This window comes from Eufriesea mexicana, unplaced genomic scaffold, assembly GCF_001483705.2.
Source record: "Eufriesea mexicana isolate 0111107269 unplaced genomic scaffold, ASM148370v2 scaffold9443, whole genome shotgun sequence".
Lineage (NCBI taxonomy): Eukaryota > Metazoa > Arthropoda > Insecta > Hymenoptera > Apidae > Eufriesea > Eufriesea mexicana.
In genome coordinates this window covers 186,455-208,877 of record NW_016917158.1, presented here as the reverse complement: position 1 = coordinate 208,877, position 22,423 = coordinate 186,455, and the positions used below count along the sequence as shown (strand labels likewise).

At 47.5% G+C, this 22,423-nt stretch overlaps 1 protein-coding gene and 1 long non-coding RNA gene across 3 annotated transcripts in view; one reads left to right on the top strand and one right to left on the bottom strand.

Annotated features, from left to right (window-relative positions):
* Lapsyn (Leucine-rich repeat activity-regulated protein at synapses) overlaps window positions 1-22,074 on the bottom strand; it is a 30,427-nt gene extending 8,353 nt beyond the window's left edge. The window contains exon 1 of the mRNA XM_017907942.1: window positions 21,151-22,074. Coding sequence (XP_017763431.1) covers window positions 21,151-21,199 — 49 coding nt within the window. The 5' untranslated portion in view covers window positions 21,200-22,074. The remainder of the gene's footprint in view (window positions 1-21,150) is intronic.
* On the top strand, window positions 17,844-19,367 carry LOC108553148 (uncharacterized). 2 transcript variants are annotated; one of them, XR_001890613.1, is made up of 3 exons: window positions 17,844-17,936; window positions 18,035-18,258; window positions 19,260-19,367. It is a non-coding gene; the product is annotated as an uncharacterized LOC108553148 (long non-coding RNA). The 2 variants fall into 2 exon arrangements; XR_001890612.1 differs by having other exon boundaries at window positions 17,844-17,940.
* Window positions 22,075-22,423: the final 349 nt, after the last annotated feature.

The window sequence follows — 22,423 nt, the reverse complement described above, 5'->3', positions numbered from 1 at the left end:
ACACCGACCCTGTGGAAAAAGCTTCTTCTGCCGGGAGTGTCAAAGGTAGCTTTTACGTTGCGAATAAAAATTACTCGCGCGAAGCTTGGAATTCATTCCCAACGCGTTGACCGACTTTCCCGCGGACTATTCCACTTTTTCGAGTATTCTCAAAGGGGCGAGGTTTAACAGCTGCAATAACCGTTACTGTTTCTCGCCGCGTTCGAAATTAAAATTCAAAAGCGACGAAACGAAAGGATGCACGGGGCGAAGGATGATGAAAAGTCTGCGGTGGGAATGGGGGAAAAATCGCGGGCAAATCGGTGGGATAATCGGTGGAAAAGTGGTGGGAAAATGGTGGGAAAACGGTGGAAAGATCGGGGAAGGAGATTCGCGAGGGAGGTTAACAGTGAGGCGAGTGGATGGCGCGGGGCGAAGCGAAACGTGGATGCATCTGGAAATAAAACGGACACGAGGAGGGAAAACTGCCGAAAATAACGGCGCAACGAGGCGTCCCGCGACGGGAAGAAAAACATCTCGAGAAGCGGAGAGCGTCGGGACGGTCGAGAAGGCGTCCTTTGTCGCGGGCGAGCAATTTTCCCGGAAATCGCGAGCGATTCGCGAGAAACGGGCCGGCGTTGAACGTGTTCGCTGTTATTCGTTCGATGGCCGCGCGAAATAATTTCGAAGGACGCGAAAAGGGGTGGAAACTCCGGAAATGGAGCCGAAAGGACGAAAGCCGTGCGCTGTGGGGGGTTTATTAACGATGGTTGATTGTACCCGTTCCGTTAATACGCTGTTTTCCAGCCGATCGTTTATTCGATTCCTCGTGAAATTCGCCGCGCCACTCGCGCGCTGCGTCATTTTCAAAAGAGGACCACCCGTGCCAGTCGTGTTTAGCAACGGTCTGCGTTAAAAATAAAATAATTTATACCGACGCACGGTTCCATTGAAATTTACCAAATGAAACGGCAGAGCCCGAGCATCGAACACGCGAAATCGTTCCGCGAGGGTAATTCCGTCGGGGAAATCGTTGGAAAAATTGTTGGGAAAACTCCGCGAGAGTTACATCGTTCCACCATTTTGTCCGGATGAAACGACAAAGGGGAAACTCGATTCGAGTAGGCTTCTAACCTTGAAATAACGAGAGACTCGATTGGCTCTCGCGAGTTCGGTCCAGACCGGCGAGATTCCTTTCGCTCCGAAAAGAGAAAGAGAGGAGAGAGGGAAGGGAAAACAGGCGGGAGAGAGGGGGAGAAAAATAAAAAAAAGAAGGAAAGTGGAAGGTCGACGTAGGCGAAAGGCAAATGGCGACGTGGCGCGGAATTGGTGTTTCGTCAAAAATTCAGTCGCCCGGTGATATGTCCCCTTTCCTCTCTGCGTCCGCGCCGTTCAAACATCGGGAGCAGATATTTCCCGAGCAAACAGCCGTAGTTCTCGTAGCTCCCATTAACCAGTCGACTCTTCCGTGGCTGCAGTTTCCAGAGAAAATAAATTAAACGAGAGCTGAACCGGGGTGTCGCGGGCGCCTGTACACGGAGCAACGGGTATCACCGATCGCGCCTCTCTTCGGCCAAAGTTTTTCGTGTCCTCCACAGTACTCGACAGATCCTGCGAATTCTCGCGATCCCCTGACTACGTAGCTGGAATATTTGCACCGGTGGCTGGGTTCGTTTCGTCGTTTATTGCGTGTTCCGGAGCACGGTTCGCAATTCGGGGCCCCTTGTCAGGTGCGCTCGTGGTCCCTCGGAAAGACACCTGGAATGCTCGCGTGACACTTGTCCCTTCGCTTTTTCACCCAGAGCTACCGGTCATCGATTTCCGTTAACGAACGGCCGGTTTCTTGCCGAGGATTCCCACTGCTTTGACGCGAATGCCTGCGAGGCTACGAACCAGACGCCGACGCCGACGACGACGACGACGACGACGATGAGGACGACGGTGACGCGTTTTCGGAACGTTCATTTTCCCTCGGCCCCGTTGCCAACGAAGAAAAGAGAGGAAAAGAGAGGACACGCTATTAATCGAGTTCCGAACAGGCGAATAATTACGAGACGCGTTATGGCGAAAACAAGCAACGAGCGGATAATTACATCGCGAGACGAGCGAAAAATAATCAGGGGGAGGAAGGAGAGAGGAAGAGTCGGCGGTTTATCGAACCAAAGCCAGATACGCGGCCTGTGGAATTTTCTGTCTGCCGATAATAATTAAAAGGCCAATCTCCTTATTGAAATCTTCGTACAACGCAGCACCCTGAACGGGGTGACCGAAATAGCCCAAGTTTTCCTCCGTCCAAGACGAAACTATCAGCTCGCTCGGTACTTCGGGCTGTTCCCTAGTCCATTATCCCGGGCGAGAAAGTCTGGTGAAAAAAGGAGACTGATAAAGAATCGAACTTCCGAATGCGTCCTTTGCTGATAGCCCCTCGTCGTGAATTGATGCGAGCCGGGCCAATTAGGCGTCCCCAAACACGGCTGTATCACGTTCGTCGAGAAATACTTGGAATGTCCTAGGGGATTCCAAGATTTGTTCGCCAACGTTCTAGAACCTGTTCGTCGAACTTCTAATTGGGTCTCTGCGCATTGTTTCCTTCTCTGTTTACGATATCGTTTCTCAGTTTTACAGCTACAACCCTTCTAGCTCGACAGGTCTTACGTTTCAGCTTTTATGGCTGTCGATTCCCTCGGTCCTGGTGATTTTTAGAATTTCCCCTAGATAAAATTACGTCTCGAGCACGAACCTTTTACAAAGTCCTAATTTCATCACAGTACGGAGTGACGGATTTCGAGAAAGGTGTCACTCTAATTCGACTTGAGATATCATCCGAGGCACCCAGTCAGTGAAGTGGTAGTTGGTGACGCGAATGCACTCGTGGAAATCGAAGCCGCAGGAATTAATTAGGTGCTCTCCCGTGCAAAATGCCGGCGGTAACTCATCCTTCAGTGAACTCCTGCGAGCGGTGCTTAACCTGGGATACCACCTGGTCCTCGGCGACAGCTCTATGATATATTCGCACTGGAGTCCACTGTTGCTCGATAGCCCGCGGTACGCGAGTATCAACGTTACGATCATCGGTCATCGAAGAGACGATTAAGACCTAGTTACACGCTCCAAAGATAAAAATAGGACTATAGCTGCGCGTTAACCTCTGTCTGGAACCTGGCTACGAATCGATCCTCTCCGAGACGGGGAAGCCGTCGCGAAGAAGCTCCTCGTTGTTGACGGTGCAGAGAGGAAAGAGGATCCGTTTTTCAGAAGAGAAGAAGGAGCTAGACTTCTCGCGATTTGACGCGTTGGATAACGACACGACCAGCCTTGGAGCGAGAATTAACCGGGCAAAGTCCCGCGATTAGCGTCCGGAGCAGCGGAATTAGCCGGCTTTTCTAACCAGCTTTGCGCTCGCGTTCTCGTTTACACCTGTGAGCAAGCGGGAATAAATAGAGAGCTCGTGATTCACGGATAACTCGATCCCGCGAGAACGAAACGGAACAACCCGGTAGAGCTTTGTCCGACCGAAGGATATTAAGGGTATCACCAACGGATGAAGAGAACTGGCTCAGGATTCATCTGGTTTTTCCATTATTATTCCTGCCAGGGTCTGACAGGAAGGAGGACGTGGATGAACGAACGCGAAGCCTCTCCTGTCACGTGAAAATTCGCTCCGTCTTCGAGCTCCGGTGGAAACGTTTGCCACGACTCGAACTCGCGTTTCGATACTCCCTGTCCCGAAACCCGCGACGTTATCGCGAGCTGATAACGGGGGAAGGCAAACGTTGGAGTTAAGCCCGTGGTACATAACGTGACCCGAAAGTGGGAGGATTGAACAGAAACGGAGACGCGTTGGAATTTCTTCGCGTAATCGAGCAGTTCGTTTGCCGCGCAGTCGTCCATCACGAGGCACGGATATACGGTGGCTTCGAGGTCCACGTATACACGCTGGCTGCCATACGTTTTCGAACGGTCGTGATAAACAGTCCGAAAACGTCCTCTAATAAGATGTATGTGCCAACTCTGTCCAAAAGCGATTTAACGTCTGCGGACTTTGGAACGTCGGCGGCAGTTACGAGAGGTAGGTCGGCTCAGACGAATCGTCTCGCTTCTCCAACTTTTCTTCTTTAAAGGCTAGTTAGAAAGTTTAGATAATCCATCGTAGACTTAAGCGAACGAGAAAGTCGGACGTCCTCGAGCGACGGGCCAACTCGTTATATTCGTTCGACAGGTTAAATTGGGGCTCGGAAAGGATGACGGGTCCGCAGGTTTCAGGGGATCGAGTCTCTTTCCCGTTGCTTCAGCCGCGTCTTTCGCAACGCGCTCCGAGACGGAGCGGCCGATAAATCGCGAGATTAAACGCGGTCGTAACCTCGAGATCGGGAACAGGTTGGCTAGCTCGGCGCTAATCCGCGCCGCGGCGATTGCGCGAGATCCATTGAATATTTATGAAAGCAAACGCGTCCCGACGCCCACGCGTCTCGCGTCCTTCGCGCTCGGTTCCGTCAGTGACACGAGAACCAGATATCGAAGGAGATTAGGGAGGGGAAAGCGAGACAAAGGAGAAGCTTCTCGATGCGTTGGGAAAATATGGAAAACGAAGCAGAGATTATTTTTTCGCATTATCTTCCGCTTTTATCCTCCTCTCTGTCGCTTTTCTTCCCTTTTTTCCTGCTTTTCCCGGAGAGCTCGAAACAGCCGGGTATTTAGCGATGCAGGCGAGATAAATCAAGGTCGACTTTTCGGGAGAGATCGGGGAGAGATCGGGGAGAGAAAGCCGTGGAAAAAATAGGGGAGAATTAGAAGGGGCATTTATCGGAACGGTCCGGAGCGGTGTTTGGATTCGAAGGCGTGCATAATAGCGGGAGCAGCAACAAAAGCGAGAGGCTTGTTCCTTTTTCCACGCGAGGGGAAATCCCCGAGTGTCCCGGCGACAGAGGTCGGCCGGCGAGGAGGGAAAACGGGCGGGAAAGCCGCTCCTCCCGCAGCCGAGCTAAACGAGTTAATGGGCAGTTATGAACTTTCTTCATCTAACTTCCCAGCACTCTTTTCCCGTATAAATTGAAATTTTTATCGGACATTACGCGCTCCTTAACGAGCGTCTCTTAGCACGTTCCTACCGAAGAATTCGCGCGATTCGCGCGATCGGACACGTGGTAGCCGATCTTTAAAACTCGCGAAAATCGTCACATCCAGCTTTTCGCAGCCAGGGATCAAACTCCGGACCACGGCATTCGTCGACTCGCGTTTTCTCCAACCCGGGAGAAGATCGACGACCGTTTTCTTGCGAGAATCGGATGACAGTCCGAGCTAAACCCGATTACCTATTTTTCCTCCTCGTCTAGACCACTTCTAACCTCGCGTGTCGCTCTTCCCTCTTCCTCTCTGATGGCTACACTCGTCTAGGCGTACCTCTTTTTCCGCCGGTTGCACTTGTCCGCGCGAAAGAAGGCTTCCTGTCGGCCCGGAAACGAAGCACAGGCCCGTGAAACGTGCTCCTCCCGTCTATCTTACTAAAAATAACAACCACTTCTCCGCTCGACTCTGCTCGCTACCTCTCGGCCGATTTTATTTATTTGATTGCCGTCGTTCGAACGCCGAGACTCGCCGCATGACTCCTCGAAATTAACGAAACTCTCTTCGCCTCTCCTTCCGCGTGCTCCCCCCGCCGTTAACGCGACTTCTAACTCTCTACCGGACCTAGGTTACAAGGGAGTTTTCAATTACCGTCAAGAGGAAGGTTCAAGGGTGCGCCTTTGGGAAGCGAATACTCGCGGCTGAAACTCGAAGGGGGCAAAGAGTGCGAGACGTCTGCCGTGGTATTCCGCGCGGAGAGGAAATCCGTGAAAAAATTTAATACGACGCGGCAAAGGAGCAGGGAAGGAAAGGAGGCGGAAAAACGAGGAAACAGTCGGATCAGGACATGTCAGAGAGAACGCGGCAACGGGGATTAAAGGCAATTAATCACCGCGGCGTTGGAAAACAGATGGACGATGGGCCGTGAAAAAAGCCGAGGCAGCCGGCGTCCTCGGTGATTTTACAGAAGCCAGAGCAGCCTCGACCTGTCCCGGAATCGTCGGCTGGAATTTATGGACCACCTAGTTTCTCGCCCGGAAAACAACGACCGCGAAAATAGCCGTGGCTCCAGACACCTCTCCTTCTCCCGGCTTCTTCTTCGCGAGGCAGACCCCCGATGGAACTAACTCTGGTCGTTGGTGGATCCCATGTCTCGCGGTCGTTTCCTTCGGGTGTGTTATCAAAGAAGAGTATTTCAGAAATGGGTCAAGTTTAACGCCAGTCTCGTCTCCTGTGTCCTTGCTGCAGCTATTGCGAGGACTACGTAAATTCGGGAGTACGTCGCGATGCTCGTCGCACACGGTCGTCACCTAACAGACGCGAAGAATCGACGGATTAAGGGGGTCGTTAGCCAAGTTTCGATCAAACTTGCGCGTTTACTCTGCACGATATAACGTGCCTGTCTGCCAAAAGGGGATATTCCAAGGCGGACGAGCTCAAAGAGGGATGGAAGGAGGCAAGAAGGAGCGATACCGTGGCGCGTCGAGGAGGATTTAATTCTGGTTCGAGCACGATGAACGCGCGGCGACTGCTTGGTCAAGGAAATCCTCCGCGTTCCAGCAGCGTGGCGGCTAGCCGAGGATAAGATTTACGCTTCTCAAAGGCGGCCAGCCAGGGAGCCCCGAATGGTCGGCTGCAAAACGCTCGCGTAGCCGGAGAACCGGTGTGTGGCTCTGGGCTGAGGATTCGCTCCGATCCTCGGACGGAATGCTCCGCGTGCTTGCCAGAGGCTTCGGCATTTCTACACCAGCGAATCCCGGCGTTCTTCTTTCTAATCTCTCCCCGTTTCGATACAGTCGCGTGGGACACTGCAGCCTTGCCTGGCTAGACCAGGTACACGCGCGGTATCGCGTGCTGCGCGATATTCGCAGCGGATCGAATTTCCGCGCGTAACGCGAGCACCGGCAGCTCCGATGTCTAGATCGCGCGCTATCGGTGCTGGAATTTGCTGCTCCGGCTATGCCATATCGCGACTCCGCGTGCATCCTTCCGGAATCCAGCGAGACATCCGCGAATTTATACGGAATGCGAGATACAAGTCCCGCGATGGAATCCGTTAATCGTGGCTTTAAACGCGCGTCCTACCGGCTCTGCTCCTGCCTCGTGTCGTTGCCACGGTTATCGAAAAATCTCGCCACGCGTTTCCTCTTTTCGCCAATCCTCCTCCTCCTCCTCCTCCTCCTCCTCCTCCTCGTTCCTCGTCAGCCGTCGCGTTTCGTTTCCAAACTCGCTGTCTCGGACGAACAGTAATTGCGACGAGATACGAAATATCGATGACAGAGTGTTAGAGGCGACGCGGAGACATAATTCAAGCGTCGATAGCGACGACGCGCAAATTACGAACGCCATAAATCAAAGGAGCTGCCCGGACGATTTTTCCTCCGCTTTTCCAACACTCGCGATCGACGTTAATCGCGCGACACTCTGATCGCCGCGCGATTTATCGCGTCGATCCCAGGAGATCGCGCGAATCGGACATTCCGTCGCTTTTTTCCAGCCCATTGTGTTCCTGCATGGATAGGGCGAGGAGCGAAGACGCCTGTTGTCGCGGGAGGCAACGGGCGTCGTTACAGGGAACGACGCGCCATCCGGTTCGCCATAATCGGCGGCGAAATCGTCGCGTTAATTGTCGCCGAGCAAACGGTCGTTTCGCGCGATGTTCCGGTCTCGTGGAAAATCGCAGGATAGACACGTCGCCTTATTTACCCCGACCGGTGAGTTACCGCGGGGATGGTAGCTGGATATATCGCGAGACTGAATTTTCGTGGGAGGAAATTGGTGATACATAACGAAGATCTTCGGTCCGTGGTCGTGCCAAGGCTACACCCACGTAACGATATTCTCTGACACTGACTTTCCTCATGGTTGCGTAACAATTAATTCACGATCCGCGGGTAGACCGGTTCCCTGCTCCAGAAACGAGAACAGCCTGTTCCCGATCGAGAAATCCGAGAAGATCGATACGATCGCTGAGTAGACTCAGAAGGTGCTTGCTCCGACGTCAGTCTCTCTAGAGATTTCTCGGGGAACGTTCCCTATCTCGTTCCTTCCGGATCAAAGTTCATTTTCGTCGATTTTCCAGCTAGTTTTCGCGCAACGACGCGGCACACTTTCGACAAGGTCCCTCGCGAGATTTCCCTTATCGCGGTCGCGCTGGAAAATCCTATTATCAGGAAGTCGAGGAGTTGAACTAGGGAAGGAGAAGAAGCGAAGAGGAAGAGAAGAAGGAAACGGCGGTGGGTCGGCGCAATATGCCGAGCATACTTGGCCCGGAAATAATGTGGAAACGGCAAATATTATTTTAACCGTGGATTTATAGAGTGGGCCCGTCACTCTGACGAGAACCAAGCATTGTTGTTCCCTGGCTGTTTCAACGTCCGCCGTACGCACGCGCCCTCCGGTTTCCCTTTCGGAGCCGCTAATTATAAACAGCCGCGATTCGCTCCGTTCTCCGGCTGTTTCCGCAAAATCTGTCTGCGAATCGATCGCGAGTGCCCGGGAAGAGAAGCATTTATTTCTTTGCCGTTGCTTTATTTCAACGTTCCGCAACACTGCTCGAAATACGCAGCTGGCCAAGCAACTCGGCTCGCCAGTCCTCTCGAAACTTGCCGATTTCAACGATTCGAGTGTTTAACCAGAGCGTGTTTAAACGAAACGTCGGGAAAGAAACGACACAGTGATACACGGGCCCCTTTCCGAGCTTAATATTCCTCGTTCCCAGCTCTTCATTGACTCGCGAAAATTTCGTCTTCGAACGATCGTGTCTGCAAGAGGGAAACTCGCGGTACAAGCGTGGAAAAGGGAAACTTTATCGCGCGTAAAAATAATACAGCGAGCAGAGGCTGTAAAAAGAAGAACGTCGAAATCCTTTAGCGAAATGGGCTGCATAAAATCTGCATAAAGCACGCGCAGTTTGTAACGGGTGTAATTCATCGACCGCGTATACGAGCGACGAATAATAATTCATTCTTTTTCATAAATTCCACGAGCCCCGTGGCAGCAGAAGTTTTTCGATTTCGCCAGAGCCTGACGCAAATTCGATTTTGTTTACGATTTTAATACCATCCATAAGTCACAGCGCCGTTTTCCCGACAAACGAGCAACGCGATCGCTGCAAAGTCGGCAAACGCTGCCAACATTTTTCCCAACGACACTCCAAGTTCCTATCGCATCGTTTCTCCACCTTAAACGCGTGTCGCGTTTAATACGGATAGTCTCCGGTTCTACGGATCCTCGAGGAGAAACAAAGCTGTGCTTTTAATCGCGACGATTGGTCGCGCGAGAGAGTCCTGCGAATCTTTTTCGTCGTTCGGGGAAAAAAGGAAAGAGAGCGAGAGGAGAGGAAAAAGGGGACAAAAGGAGTGTAATGAAATTGTTCTCGGCCGATGGTCGAGCCGTAAGAGAGGACAAAAAGCTCGGTTCGCGAACGGCACAGAGAATTAATAAGAATCACCGAGTCGCGAATAATGCTACAAAGTTTGATCCTCGAAAGTTGGAAAGCCACTGACGAAGAAAAAGGGCGGAGAAGTTTCGAGAAGTCGGCAACTTCGTAGAGGGCGAGACTCGATCGGCTCTAATAGGAATATTTCGATCCGCGGAAACTCCTACGGTTCATCTGGGGGGCGAACAATCGAGTATATATTTGATCTGGTGTCGAGTTTAAAGAGAGAGAGGTTTTTCTATTTTTCTCTCTATTTTATCTTTTTCCCTCTCCTCTAACTAGTAGACATCTTCGCGGATTAATAAACCGTGCAGGTGGAAGAGAATAACGAGCAATTAGACTATCTCGAGTGGGCAAGTTCATCGACAAGTTCCGATGTTGAGGACTAGAAAGGAAAGGCTGTGGTTTTAGAAAAAAGGATTAAACGACTGGAACGAAAATATACGTGGAGAATAACCGGGACTCGCGTTGTTTAATTGCCGGATAACCCCGTGTACACGGGGAAATTTAGTTCTTCGGATCGAGAACGCGTTAGGTTCAATGCCGGCACGACGGGGTCGGTTTTTGCGTTTCGAGACTGCCGGTAGCCAGCCGAAAAATCTAATAAGAGCTTCTTTACTGCTTTCATCTGAGCTGCGAAATTGCTTCGTCGCTTGTAACAATGTCCGATTTGATTTTTCTTCCAGCCGCGTTCCCATGCGACGAGGAAAGCTGCGACGTCTCGCCTACGATAATTGCGACATTACCGGGGACGCGGCTGGAAAACTCTCGACAAAGACGAACGATCGCAAGAAAATCGTCCCTCGGCCCCTGGCATTGTCGAGAGTCCTATGGCCCGTCCAGACGAGTAATTGATTTGGCCCAAAGAGCAATTGAAATTTATTATTTCCTACGTACCTCGAGCTTTCACCGACAACGAAGCTCGCACGTGAGGCAAGGCAGGAAAAAAGGACAAGCGATCGCGTGCAGAGACCGAGGCACATTTATCGTCCCAACCACGCTGCTGGAACACGCTGCTTATCCGACCACCAATTATCTCAACCCCCAATTATACGGACGCTAGCTGCACGACTGTTAATTATCCAGATGCCCGATTAGAAAATCTCGCAGTTTAGATATGGCAACGCGTTCCTACTAGTGCCGATTTATCGAGCCGAACGCCGTTCTCCGATTAGCACGTACGATCAGCTCTCTGCCTGATTCGCACCAATCCCCGATGATAGTGTATATACCTCGAGGTAGCACGTGGTCGTTGAGCAACGAACTCCCACATTCTTCGTACTTTTAGTGCGTTCGCTCGGTGTTGTCGAAATCGGGAGGAAAGAAGAATGGTGACCTCAACACGCTTATCCTTTGTAGCAACTATCGTTCTCACCACGAGATGAAATCAAGTGCCTCGGTGAACTCTCCAACAGCATCTCCGGCCTAAGGCAAGGCCTGCTAGGTGGTCTTATCGATGAATCCATATTAGCAGAGCCCAGGGCTAGCATCATTTCTCCTTTTCCTCTCAACCCATCCAGGAACTATCTAGCAGCATGTAGGACACATCCAACAGACTTTAAACGAGGAGTACACCCCACAGGTGCCTAAACAGAGGTGTAGTTACAGAATCGAGGAGTAACGATGCCCGTGATCCATGCAGCGGATCTAGCTTCTCGCTTTGAACGTTATTCCGTTCAAAGGCAGTAATTTCCAGGCAGATCGAACAAAATCCACGTACCATAGACCGATTTCACACCGAACCTACCAGTCTTCGAATTTAGCTAGTTCTAAGTAATTTGGTAGGTACGGACGATGATACACGAACTGTGGCAAACTGGGAAAATTCGTGTGACGCAAGAATTGCATCAGCAGACCCAAAGTGGACCTGGTTTTCCTTTTACCGGTTTTACCTCTAGCTCAGCGACATGCGTTTGTTCGGGGAAGGGAAAAGAAAGGTAGAGGAAAAGTAGAAAGGCAAAAGATACTTTCTTGACCCTGTAAAGGAGCTCGCCATGAAACGGATACGCGCGTCACCGATGACATTCCTAAAGGCGAGGCACGTCATTAGAAACGTGACGAAACAACGTCTCTGGAGAGGCGTTTGACGTGTTCTCGATGAACCGCGGCAGAGGGAACTGAGGCACAGAGAGGATCACAAAGCTCTCGCGAGCGATTTCTCATTCATCTTCGCCGAACCTTCATAAATATTCCCGAGCTCCGTGGATATTGTGCACGTGTGTATCCATTGCCGAGTTCTCATCCGACTTGGACAAATGAACCCGCGGAATTTTCCGCCACGCCTCCCCATTCGTTCACCCCTCTCTGCACACGCATCAAGCGACGTGAAAGGCCACCCTAAAAGCCCGGCCCCACCTGGAATCTCCGCTTTTCCGAATTCATTCGACGCGATGTGCTCGATTGCTGAGACAGTTTATGCACCCCGTTATGAATGTTCTTCACCGGCCGTTTTTCCAACGGACGATTACGCGCGCGTCATGCTTCACGGCTCCCGGGATCCCCGCTGACTCTGCTTTCAAATATTCGTCTCAAGTTTCGCGCGAGAAACTGACGAAAGAAAAATTCGCGATTAACGCGACGTTTCCGAGTAATCTGCCGCGATAAAATTTCCTTTGTTCTTGGGATACGATGAATCAGAGATGCCACGAAACAAGAGCATATTCTTATCAACGGTGTTTTCTATTTCGCTAGTGTCTTCCGTGACCACCACGGCGCTGCGGTGCGCGGTTCAACAATGGCTGAAATAAAACAAACATCGCGAATTCGAGAAATTAATACCGCGGTTCACCGCTGGTCTACGTGTTCAAGATACACGAGACCGCGAGGAACTATCGGTTGTATCGAATCGAACGAAAGCAAAAGTAGAATCTTTTAACGTTAACAAATGTGCTAATAATGATGAAGGGAAGGCTCGTGGAGTCTGGTAAAAAGATTTAATTCTACGATTAAATCTACGATTTAATTCTAAAGATGATGCATCGGTAAAGAGGAAAAGGGAGAGGGGCAGGAAAAGGGAAAAAGTATTAAAGCGTATTACATCACAGCGTAAAATATTGCTCGTCGTACCGCAAGAAAGAATTGTCTCCAGAGGTCTTTGAAAGTGCCGTCACGCTTTATCTGGTGGAATATTATCGGACTTTTTTTACGAGTAGCCCCTTTCTTGGAATCATTACCGGTGATATCGCATAATAGATAAATATAACTGTGAGAGAGAAAAATGTCGAGGTATCGTGAGCTCTGAAAACCTTCGGATGACGCGGCAACGGTAAGACACTCGATATCGAGATGCCGCGATGACATTCGATATTAATAATGTATTCCATATCAGAACGGAATCGGATCAAGCAGACGAGGGCGGAATGCGACGAAACGTTCCTTGGAACGACCGATGAGATCCTGTCCAATGCCGTTTCGAACAAAGAACGTAATCCGATATTTGTTAGAAACTGCACGAGCCGGCATAACTCGAAGCAAGGACGATGATTAAAATTTTAAACGATCACCGGCCGAGGAGAATAATATCCGCCAGAATACTCGAGATTCTTGGAGAAAAATCGATTCTAACCTCAAAAGCACGAAGCGCGAAGAAATAGACGAAACGCGGAGCGAAAGAATTTCGCGCACCGTTAAATATATTAAGCAACCTTCGAGGCTGATCACACTTTCGAAATATGTATGTATACTCAAACACCGTGAACGCTCGCTTGGAAACAAAGCGAGGGTCTTTCGAATAGAGTAACGAGATTGCGGCGGCTGAAGGGAGTTTCATCTTTTTAACGGGCCATTAATAGTTATTGCTGCGCCATATTCCGTCGTGGTCTTTTACACGAAGATGGAAACGCTTTTGGGTCAAGAAGAGCGGATTAAATTGAAGCACGCTCGTTGGCTAAATTTAGGCAAAGGTAGAAGAAATCGAGCTCGACTTCTTCCGCTTACATTACCAACTGCCACGACTGCGATGCGACGACTAAGCGAAACCCGGATTTCTTTTAATTCGATTTATATCCACCCACGGCGTTGTAGTCTGGACCGTCATGGCCGTGCGACTCACCGCGGTTTCGACAGAATCGCTATTTTTGCTCGAACGAATAATCGATAACATTCGGGGACATCGCGGTTACGAATTAATTTCGAAATAATTGTATCGTACGATACGCACGATTCCCGCTACGCACATCGACGAGAGAACGGTTTACGCGGTACATACAAGGTCCTTGGGCTACGCGTACCGATCGCGAAAGTGACGAAATATCTCGAACATTGTGCTGGATAATCCTGTACGGCCACGTTCACGCTACTACGCGGCTTTGTGATAGGTCGATTTAACGAGATGTATCTACAGGAAGAAATGAATCAAGGTACAAAGTTCATTGGCCTCGTCAAAGAAACTATAACCCTAAAAAGCGAGTGGAAAAGGTGATTCGCCTCTGAGCCTTTCCTTCGGCATTCTCTCCGGGGAACAGAGAAAAAGAGCACGAACTCCGGGGATCGTAGAAAAGTTCCTCCTGCTGTAAAGTCGAAGCCAGGGGGGTCGTACTTAACGAATCGATGGAAATTATAGCCCACGGTAGTTCGCGAACGAGACGAAACTGTTCGATACAAGGCGATCGTAGCGCTTACGAACGACAACTGACGAAAACCTGAAGGATCACGTGACGCGTCGTTGTTTCGCAGTTTGCCAACAGTTGCGAACGATCGATCGACTTACCGAGATGTATCGCGGCGTCGGATCATCGCGATGTCGGATCGTGTTGCATTTCTAACGATGCAACGGCCTTGAAACGCGCAATCACGTATTCAAGAAGACGCGATGTAGTTTGCCCGAGGCACAGTTAGGCAAACGAGAGGCTTTTCTAAGAAACTTATTGCGTTCGTTATTTTGATCGAGGGCCCCGGGGGGAACAGTACGCCACTGATTGGGAACGGCGTGCTCGTTTTTCACGATGTTTCGATTGGCACGTTGGACGGGGTGCGTTTATACCGTTGAAAAGGGAGAAAAATCCTCTCTTCCACGAGTGCTAGTTATTTACTTCGATAAAATAATATAGCGAACTGGCCGGCAGTCGTGGCTCGCGTTCGTAAAACGCCTCGACTACAAGTCCGCTCGTCAGGCTTCTTTCACCCATCGAAAAAGGCACCTTGACTCCTCTCTTTGCGGGATGCATATTCATAATAATGGAAAGTTCCGGTTTCGCAAGGGAGCAAATTTCGCGCCATTTTCGCGCGAAGCAGGTTAGAATTCGCGTGGAGTTTCGAAAGGGCTCGCGATATCTCGACGTAAATCCAACATTCTCGACTCGGTTCGATAAAACTAGTTTAGCTTCGACTCGAATTTCGAGTGCTTGTGTGTGCAATTGCAGCGAGCAGAGGTAGACGGCCGCGTAGCTGCTGGTTCGCAATGGAAATAAAAATCGCGACGCGAGTCCTGTGCAGCGTGAAAAAGCTAGTACGCTAGAAGGAAATCGGTAACGATCACGCCTGGCCTCGTTTGCGCCAGCTTGCCAGCCTCCGCTAACTCGATACACAAGTTGCTCTCGCCCGTCGCGCGTATCCGTAACTTCCGGAATGAAATTTCCCGCTAATTTCAGGAAGAATGCAGCCCCGAGAGCAGCAGTGTCGTCGAGGGGAACTACGTAATTATTCCTTCGCTGGCGTCCAACTTGCCGGTATAGTTTCCTTTTCTCTCTTACTCCCTTTTTTTTTCATTCTTGTTTCCGTAGCTCTCGGTGGCCGCGTTAGTCTTCCATTAACGCTCATTAACATGCCGTGTGCAGTTTTAACTGGAACATCGATTCCGACACGGCGGCTTCGAAGCTGCTGCTGCTGCCTCCCTCTATCTCCCGATGTGTTTCTAAACGAGGGAACGAGCGAACAGGGAACAGGGGAACGACTGGAAACGGTCTCCGCAACGGCTTCGACCCCCCACCCTTGGCCCTTCCCTTTGCATGCAATCCAACCACCGTCGACCCTCGACCGTTCCACCATCGTTAAGAGAAACGTATCTCTCTCTTCGAACGCGAGTCGAATCAACTTCCCTTTGTTTTCGAATGATTTTCATCCTTCGCCCCGCGTTTATATATATATATATCATTCGCGTATACCCGCGTTGCGATTACTCGTTCTGATGTATTGGAAGACGATCATGTGACTCGTGCACGTTGTTAGGTTGGGTTGCAAGCGACTAGCAGGGTGACAGAATCGTACGATGTAGTAAACAGAAACAAAATATATTTTTCACCCGCGGGCAATATAAGATAATCCAACAACGGAGAAAGCGGATACGGAAAGGCATTTTAATTACAGCTAATCGTCGGCTGCCACTGCATTTATGGATTTTGGAAAATCCTGCCGCGAACGAAGACCAAGTTTTGCAGGTTAACGACACGATCGGTTATAATGACAGCAAACTCGTTTATCGTCTAAATACACACAGCGCGGCAGATGGAATTATCGTCGAGAACGTTCCGATAATAAACGAAAAGCACTTCTATCTTCGGTAAAATCGTCGCGATCTATTTTATAATGCGAGTCGATTTCGATTTCGATTTCGATTTCACTCGGTTAATAACGATGAATGATCGGAAGGTTAGGTAGCCGACGCCGTGAAATTCGTATTCGCAGTAATTATCAAATAACCGGGGATCGCGATCGAGGATACTCGACGGTCATCCACGTCGAAATCGATTGCGCGTTGGTAGCCTGTCTACGGAAAAACGTGCACTTTCCTGCGCGTTTGTTCGTTTCGCTGTTGAAACGGCGCGTCACTGCTGTAACGCGATGCGTATTCGAAAATGGCCAAATGGAAAATAAACAGGGGAATAGGAAATGAAACGCAGATGGAAAGAGGAACGTATAGTAGACATTGTATTTATAATCATGCGCAAATTGCAATAATATTTTCGTGATAATATATCATCGGAAAGGAGTCGTTTTCATCGGGAAACCAAACGTGATGCGATTTTACGGTTAAATGGAAGCTTTTCGGCCGCTGATGGAATTTTAATAAGACAGACGTATCCCATTGGTAATTACGATACTTTAAATCAACGCCATTCGTTTCGCCATGATTAAAATATGCGTACTTGCCGACCTTGTTCATTCGAAATGCATTTTAAGGCCCTTCGCGTAAATATCTGAGCAAATATTCGTGCGCAAGGAACGAAAACGGAATACCGTTGATTCGATCCGTGGTCGGGTTGTTATTTCATCGCGTTCGAGTAACTTGCAACACGGTTTACGACGCGTCAATCGTGTCGATAGCACGCGTTCTCGATCGGTCAACGATACGCAATTATAAAAGATATCTACTCGAAAGCGTTCGACAAACAAATTGGACAAGAATGGAAGGACAGGTAAAAAAGTTCTTACGAATTTTCCTTTATTATTTATGCAAAAAAATTAACTTACACGATATTAGTCGAAAATGTCGATAACATTTTTGGAACCATTTTTGCAGAAAAATTGCGCAGTTCTATACAATTTCGCTGAAAAAAATCACGTTTCTGAAAACGAAATTACCAAATGGTCCCATGGATTCGACATAGCGAATGGCTCGCGATACAAAAGGATCCAATTCGACAACTAAACGGGATAAAACAGGAGCATATAAAGGTTTATATTATGCCGAATATAACTGTTCAAATCGCGTAATTATGAGTCTTGACGTACAATACGTACCATTAGATATCGTTTCACAGTATAATTGTTTTAAGCGTCAATTGATTCCTGACTTGACTACCAATAACTGAAAAATACTACTTCTGCACTACAGGGTTTCTTCCTATTTACTGAACAAATGAATAAATTATAAATATTAAAGAAGAACGCTTACTCTCGAGAGAATTCGTAAGTATAAGCATAATCGACGGAGCACAAGAACGTCGTCTGAAATCAGTTTTCATCTCGCTGGAAATTTTCTAGGAATTCGTTTGGTATTGATACATAAAATACCCTTGCTAAACGATTCGAGAGAAGAAGGGAAGAGAGGAGCAGCAGAGGGAAGACGAGACAGAAGGGTACGTATGTATGTAGCTCCTTACGGTGAAAAGACCAAGGACATTTCACGCGCAACAAGATCCACAGAACATCTGCTTCAACTGGTTCCAGGTGCGCTTAAATTCGAGGCCGATCGAGAAGAAGAATGGAGGAGAGACACGAGAGTGGTCCGGATTCGTCAAAACGCGAACAAAAGTCAATTTTTCGACGTAGTTGAAGATCCACAGAATTTTTAATTTCAACTATACATTCTCATATGCATAAAGTAAGTTTTGGTGTGTACACGGATTACCATGAATTATCTAGAATTTCTTTCCAGAAGCTTTGAAAACAAGAAAAGATGTCTGTTTTAGGATGATCACGTTTTCTGTTGAAATTGGCATGCTTGGCTGCACTATATCTTTAGATTAGCTTATATCTTCCTACGTGGCATCGAAGGGTGGTCCTTCAGCTATACGTATGTAAGAATGATTCAGCTAAATAATTGTATTTTCACCCTTAAAGAAGGGCTCTTGCTGAATCCATATTTTTTCTCGTTTTTGCCTATGCACTTAGATCTACGAAACGGAAGACACGCGAAGTCATGATAAATCTTGCAAGAATGTATTGCTTGGGACTGACTTGAGATGACTGGACAAGAATTTTTTGCATCCACCTGTAAACTCACTCGATGCAATTAGTAATCAGTTCACTAAAGTCGGTTGACGTTGCACGAGTATGGAGTAGCCGCCAAACCAGAGTCGATCTACGATTTGCCTACTCGGACGGGACACGACGGGGTACGAAACATGGTTGCGAGGTCGAATCATTTTAAAAAGGGAAGAAACGGCGTCCGGAGAAGGAAAAGCATAGGTCCGGTTTTGCGAACGCGTTCGAAGACAATGGCAGCAGAGGGGGTCGTCGGAGCGCGCAACGTGAACCGATCGTGTTGCACAATGAAGCGAAAGCAATTATTCGCAAAGCGCTCCCCGTGAATGGGAAACTGGCCAATGTGCAAGGATTATTGCATTTATCCGTGATGCAATGTCGTTTAATTATGTGTTTAAATACGCGGTGCGTGGCATGCGTTGCGATACGATGCTGGAAACCCCCTTTGTTCCAAACGATTCGAACAGAGCGCGCGAAGCAGTCAAGCGATCCGAAGGCTGCACCGAAGCGCAAGTTCTTGCCACTCTTTACATATAGCGGACAAAAAAAGTATTAGCACGCTGTATTACAAGGAAATTCATCAAACCAGAAAGTTTGAGCATGTGTAGAGCATAACGAGTTCTGCGTGCAGCAATTTTTTTCATGAGCGGGAAAACTTTTTAAGAGAGCCAAATAGACCCTTAAAGTTCCAGTATTTTTTCATGCTCTGATTATAATCTTTCTTCGGAATCTTTCTCACGACAGAGCGATAGTAGTATTAAAAATTGAACTTTCTTGTATAAATAGTTTCCCTGTCTCTTGTACTATTACGAAGTTATATTTGAAAAGAGCGAAAAGAGCGCTGCAATTTCAATCGTTGATTTCATCTGCTTGGAGCGATATCACGTGAGAAAAAAGATTGTTGCATGTATAATCTGTTATACATAATACATTCTGCTTAGGTGTATTTTCTTGTAACATAGTGTGCCAAAACCTCTTTTATCCACTATATGTACAAGTATAACTACGACGACGACTTAATGAGCTTGCGTCGCGTCGAGTTCCCAGTGTTCCTCTTGCTCGACGAAAATTAGAAAGCTCCGAGTTGCCGAACAATCCGATAACGATATTCCGGTAGCTTTTTCTGTTCTAGTTATCGCGCAAACGATGGGGAAACAACCGGCCGAATGCATGTTTTCCTACAGCTCGAACGAAAAAACCACCCTCAACTGGCGTACAGAGTCATGTAATTTTCTGGAAAAGCTGCGAGCATACTTCTCGGATTTCATCTACGAGGGAAGCGAGTGTTTGATGGTAGATAAAAATTAAATTCTTAACAGTCCAACAAATTTCACGAAATCTGGCCAGAAAATATGTATCTATTTCTTTTTCTTCCAGAGTTGATCTAGGATCTAGAATGGAATCCAGAAACGAAATTACGATGGAAACGAACAAACTTCTTTTCATTGGGAAAATGTTAAAAAGTAATTGTAACTACTCGCGTACACGTCTAGGTACATTTCGAAGAAGTAGAGTAGATAGATAATTGCGTTTCTTTCCTCGTTTGTTTCGCTGTCTTACCTTCCTTCATATCACAGACAACGTATTAATGATATGGTTTTAATTATTTTTTCCATCAGAGCTACTTTTTCGATAAAGAGTACCTTCTTTTATCAGTGTAAGAGGAAAGTTATGATTTTTAGTTTTGTTATATCGTATGACGAGTGTGTCAAGAGCGTGCAAAATTTCCCAAGTCATACGTGCACGTAGGTGAAAGATACGTTACGAGTGCGTGTGTGTCAGGTTCAGGCGCTAGGACTGTTAAAGGGTTAACGAATCTTCCTCCCACCTGCAGCCCTGAAAGCTCACGCGTGCCGCGAATTTAATATTTAACATATATAAACGTAAAGGTATACACGTGTACGTAAATTCAAAGCGATGAAAATTTTAATTACGCGCGCGAATCTGATGAACAGGGGCGAAAACACGATTTACGGTCGAATATTATTTTAATTAAAAGATTGTCGTTATATATCCAGCTGCTTCGAATTCGCCTACAAGTTGTCGTTTAACGTTCATTCTCGTTGATTCGAAGAAACTTCTTTTCGAATCGAGTTGGTTAATTATACATGTATATATATATATATATCATCTTAGCTTCGTGGTATTTTCTCATTTTTATCGATTCTCATTTTTATCGACAGGTTGTTACATTTGTTTCTCTTGCGCGTTCACGAGAAACAAACGTGTGTTTACATAACAGACGACCAGTTGGAAGACAACAGTCGTCTACAGCTAGAAAAAGCGCGGCCAGAACGGTGCCGTGAGTACGATTTATCAACGTTCAAGAACGGAGATTAGCTTTCTCGCCGATAACACTCGGATTCCGCTCCGCTTCCCATTCGGTGGAAAAGTAATTTAAACTCGGTCTCGATCCGATCTTCGTTGCTTGTCGCACGCAAAAATCTCGCGGAAGCGTCCAAATCCGCTTCGCCTTCCTCGCGTTCATATAATGTAGTTTAAATATTTACCCGTGCAAATTTACAGACCATGGCTTCACATCCCCAAACTCGACGGGTCGTGGAAAGAACGATCTCTCTGATTTTTAGGTTAGAAAGCAATCGCGGTCAGTATTGGCAGTCAGTATCGCTTAAGTGGTAAGTTAAGCTACTAAAATAGTTAAAAACAAGATAACCTTGGAACGAAAATGACAATCGGTATTAATATCGTTGCACATCGCGATGTTAAATTCTGAGTGAACGAAGAACTCGCGAGTCGAACCGGTTGCAAAATGTCGCGCAAACATAGAGGGAAGGTCGATCGATTTTTCGTGAAACGACGAGTCGCAATTCCTTTTGCGACGCGATACGCTTTGTCCTGGATATCACGAAACGACATCGATCTTTGTGCAACGCATAAACTGAGATGAGAAAAGGATAAACAAATAGATCGTCGTGTTGTGCTCTTCCGTGCTTAGAGCGAATGAAAAACAACGCGTGGAAACCGGTCGAAAAAACAGGGGATAATTTCTGCGTTTTGCTTACCTGTCCTTTTCCGACTCCATCCTTCGGAAACGTTCCGAGATCGTTGCATGATTCATAGACAAATGACTCGTCGTTATCTTTCCAATAATTTCTTCTTTTTTCCCTTGCTTCATCCACAATAGTTTTAGAACGTTGCCTTGGAAATATCGCGAGAACGTTGCGTTTTCGGCCACGATATCATCATGTACGTACATGTAAGAATGTACCGTTTGCAAACCCGGCAAACGAACATCACAGTGCACGAACGATCAAAGGGACGATCGTCGAAGCAACGCGTATCCTTGCTGAACAGCGAGAAGCAGGTTTCACTACATCGTTATTACCATTCTGACGGTCGTTTCCGAGAAACTGCTCTTCCAGAGTTCCTGCCTGAACGGTTTTTACCGTTCCCACATGACTAACAGGTTGGCTGCGGACCCCGACCGAAACTTTCGTCGATACACTTTGCACCAAATATGCTTTATTCAACTGCTTTCTTTCAATATGTTACGAAACGAATAACCGAACCGAAAAAGTATAATACGCAGAAGAGAAAACAGAAAACAGTAGCAACGATGTTATCGAAAACTTGTTGCAGTATATCCACGCTTCTTTGTAACTTAAAAAACGATTCGAGGATATTTTTTGACTGTCTATACTGCTCGCATATATCGTTGTTTTTCGTCGAATTATTTGTTTTGAACGCTCGAAGGGTCGAAATTATCAAACAAATATGATCCGAATTCGACCCGATTTTCTAACAATTCCCGCGTAAACAAATTAATCATTCGCCCGTTACGTTTTTCTCGATCATTTGCGGAATAATCTTGAAGAATCTCGGGGTTGTATATCGATAAAAACTTGAAAAAACTGTCGTTGAGAGATCGCACAGAAAAATCGTGAAGAAAAGGGACGCGACATAAAACGCGATGTTACTTGCGCGACGTCTCGCACTAGACTGCGAGGCGCTCGTTCAGACCGAAGACCTTAGATTTAAAGCCGTACTAAAGGCTCGAGTAATATCTCGAGCAGGACCGATTTTTCTATCAGTTTTCTTATGATTACTGCTGAAATTAAAGGTAGGCTTTACACTACGGATAAAAACTGACAGATAATTAACCTTCTAAGTAACAGTACAGTACGTGATAAAAGAAATTGTTATTGCTAAATACGTTAGAAATCATACGAGAAAGTTATTAACAATAACTTTTCAAACAGATGGATCAATGTCGATTCATAGGAAAAAATTTTTAGTAAACGAACCAAAGGTGAGTAGCGCAATCGATAAATGCTG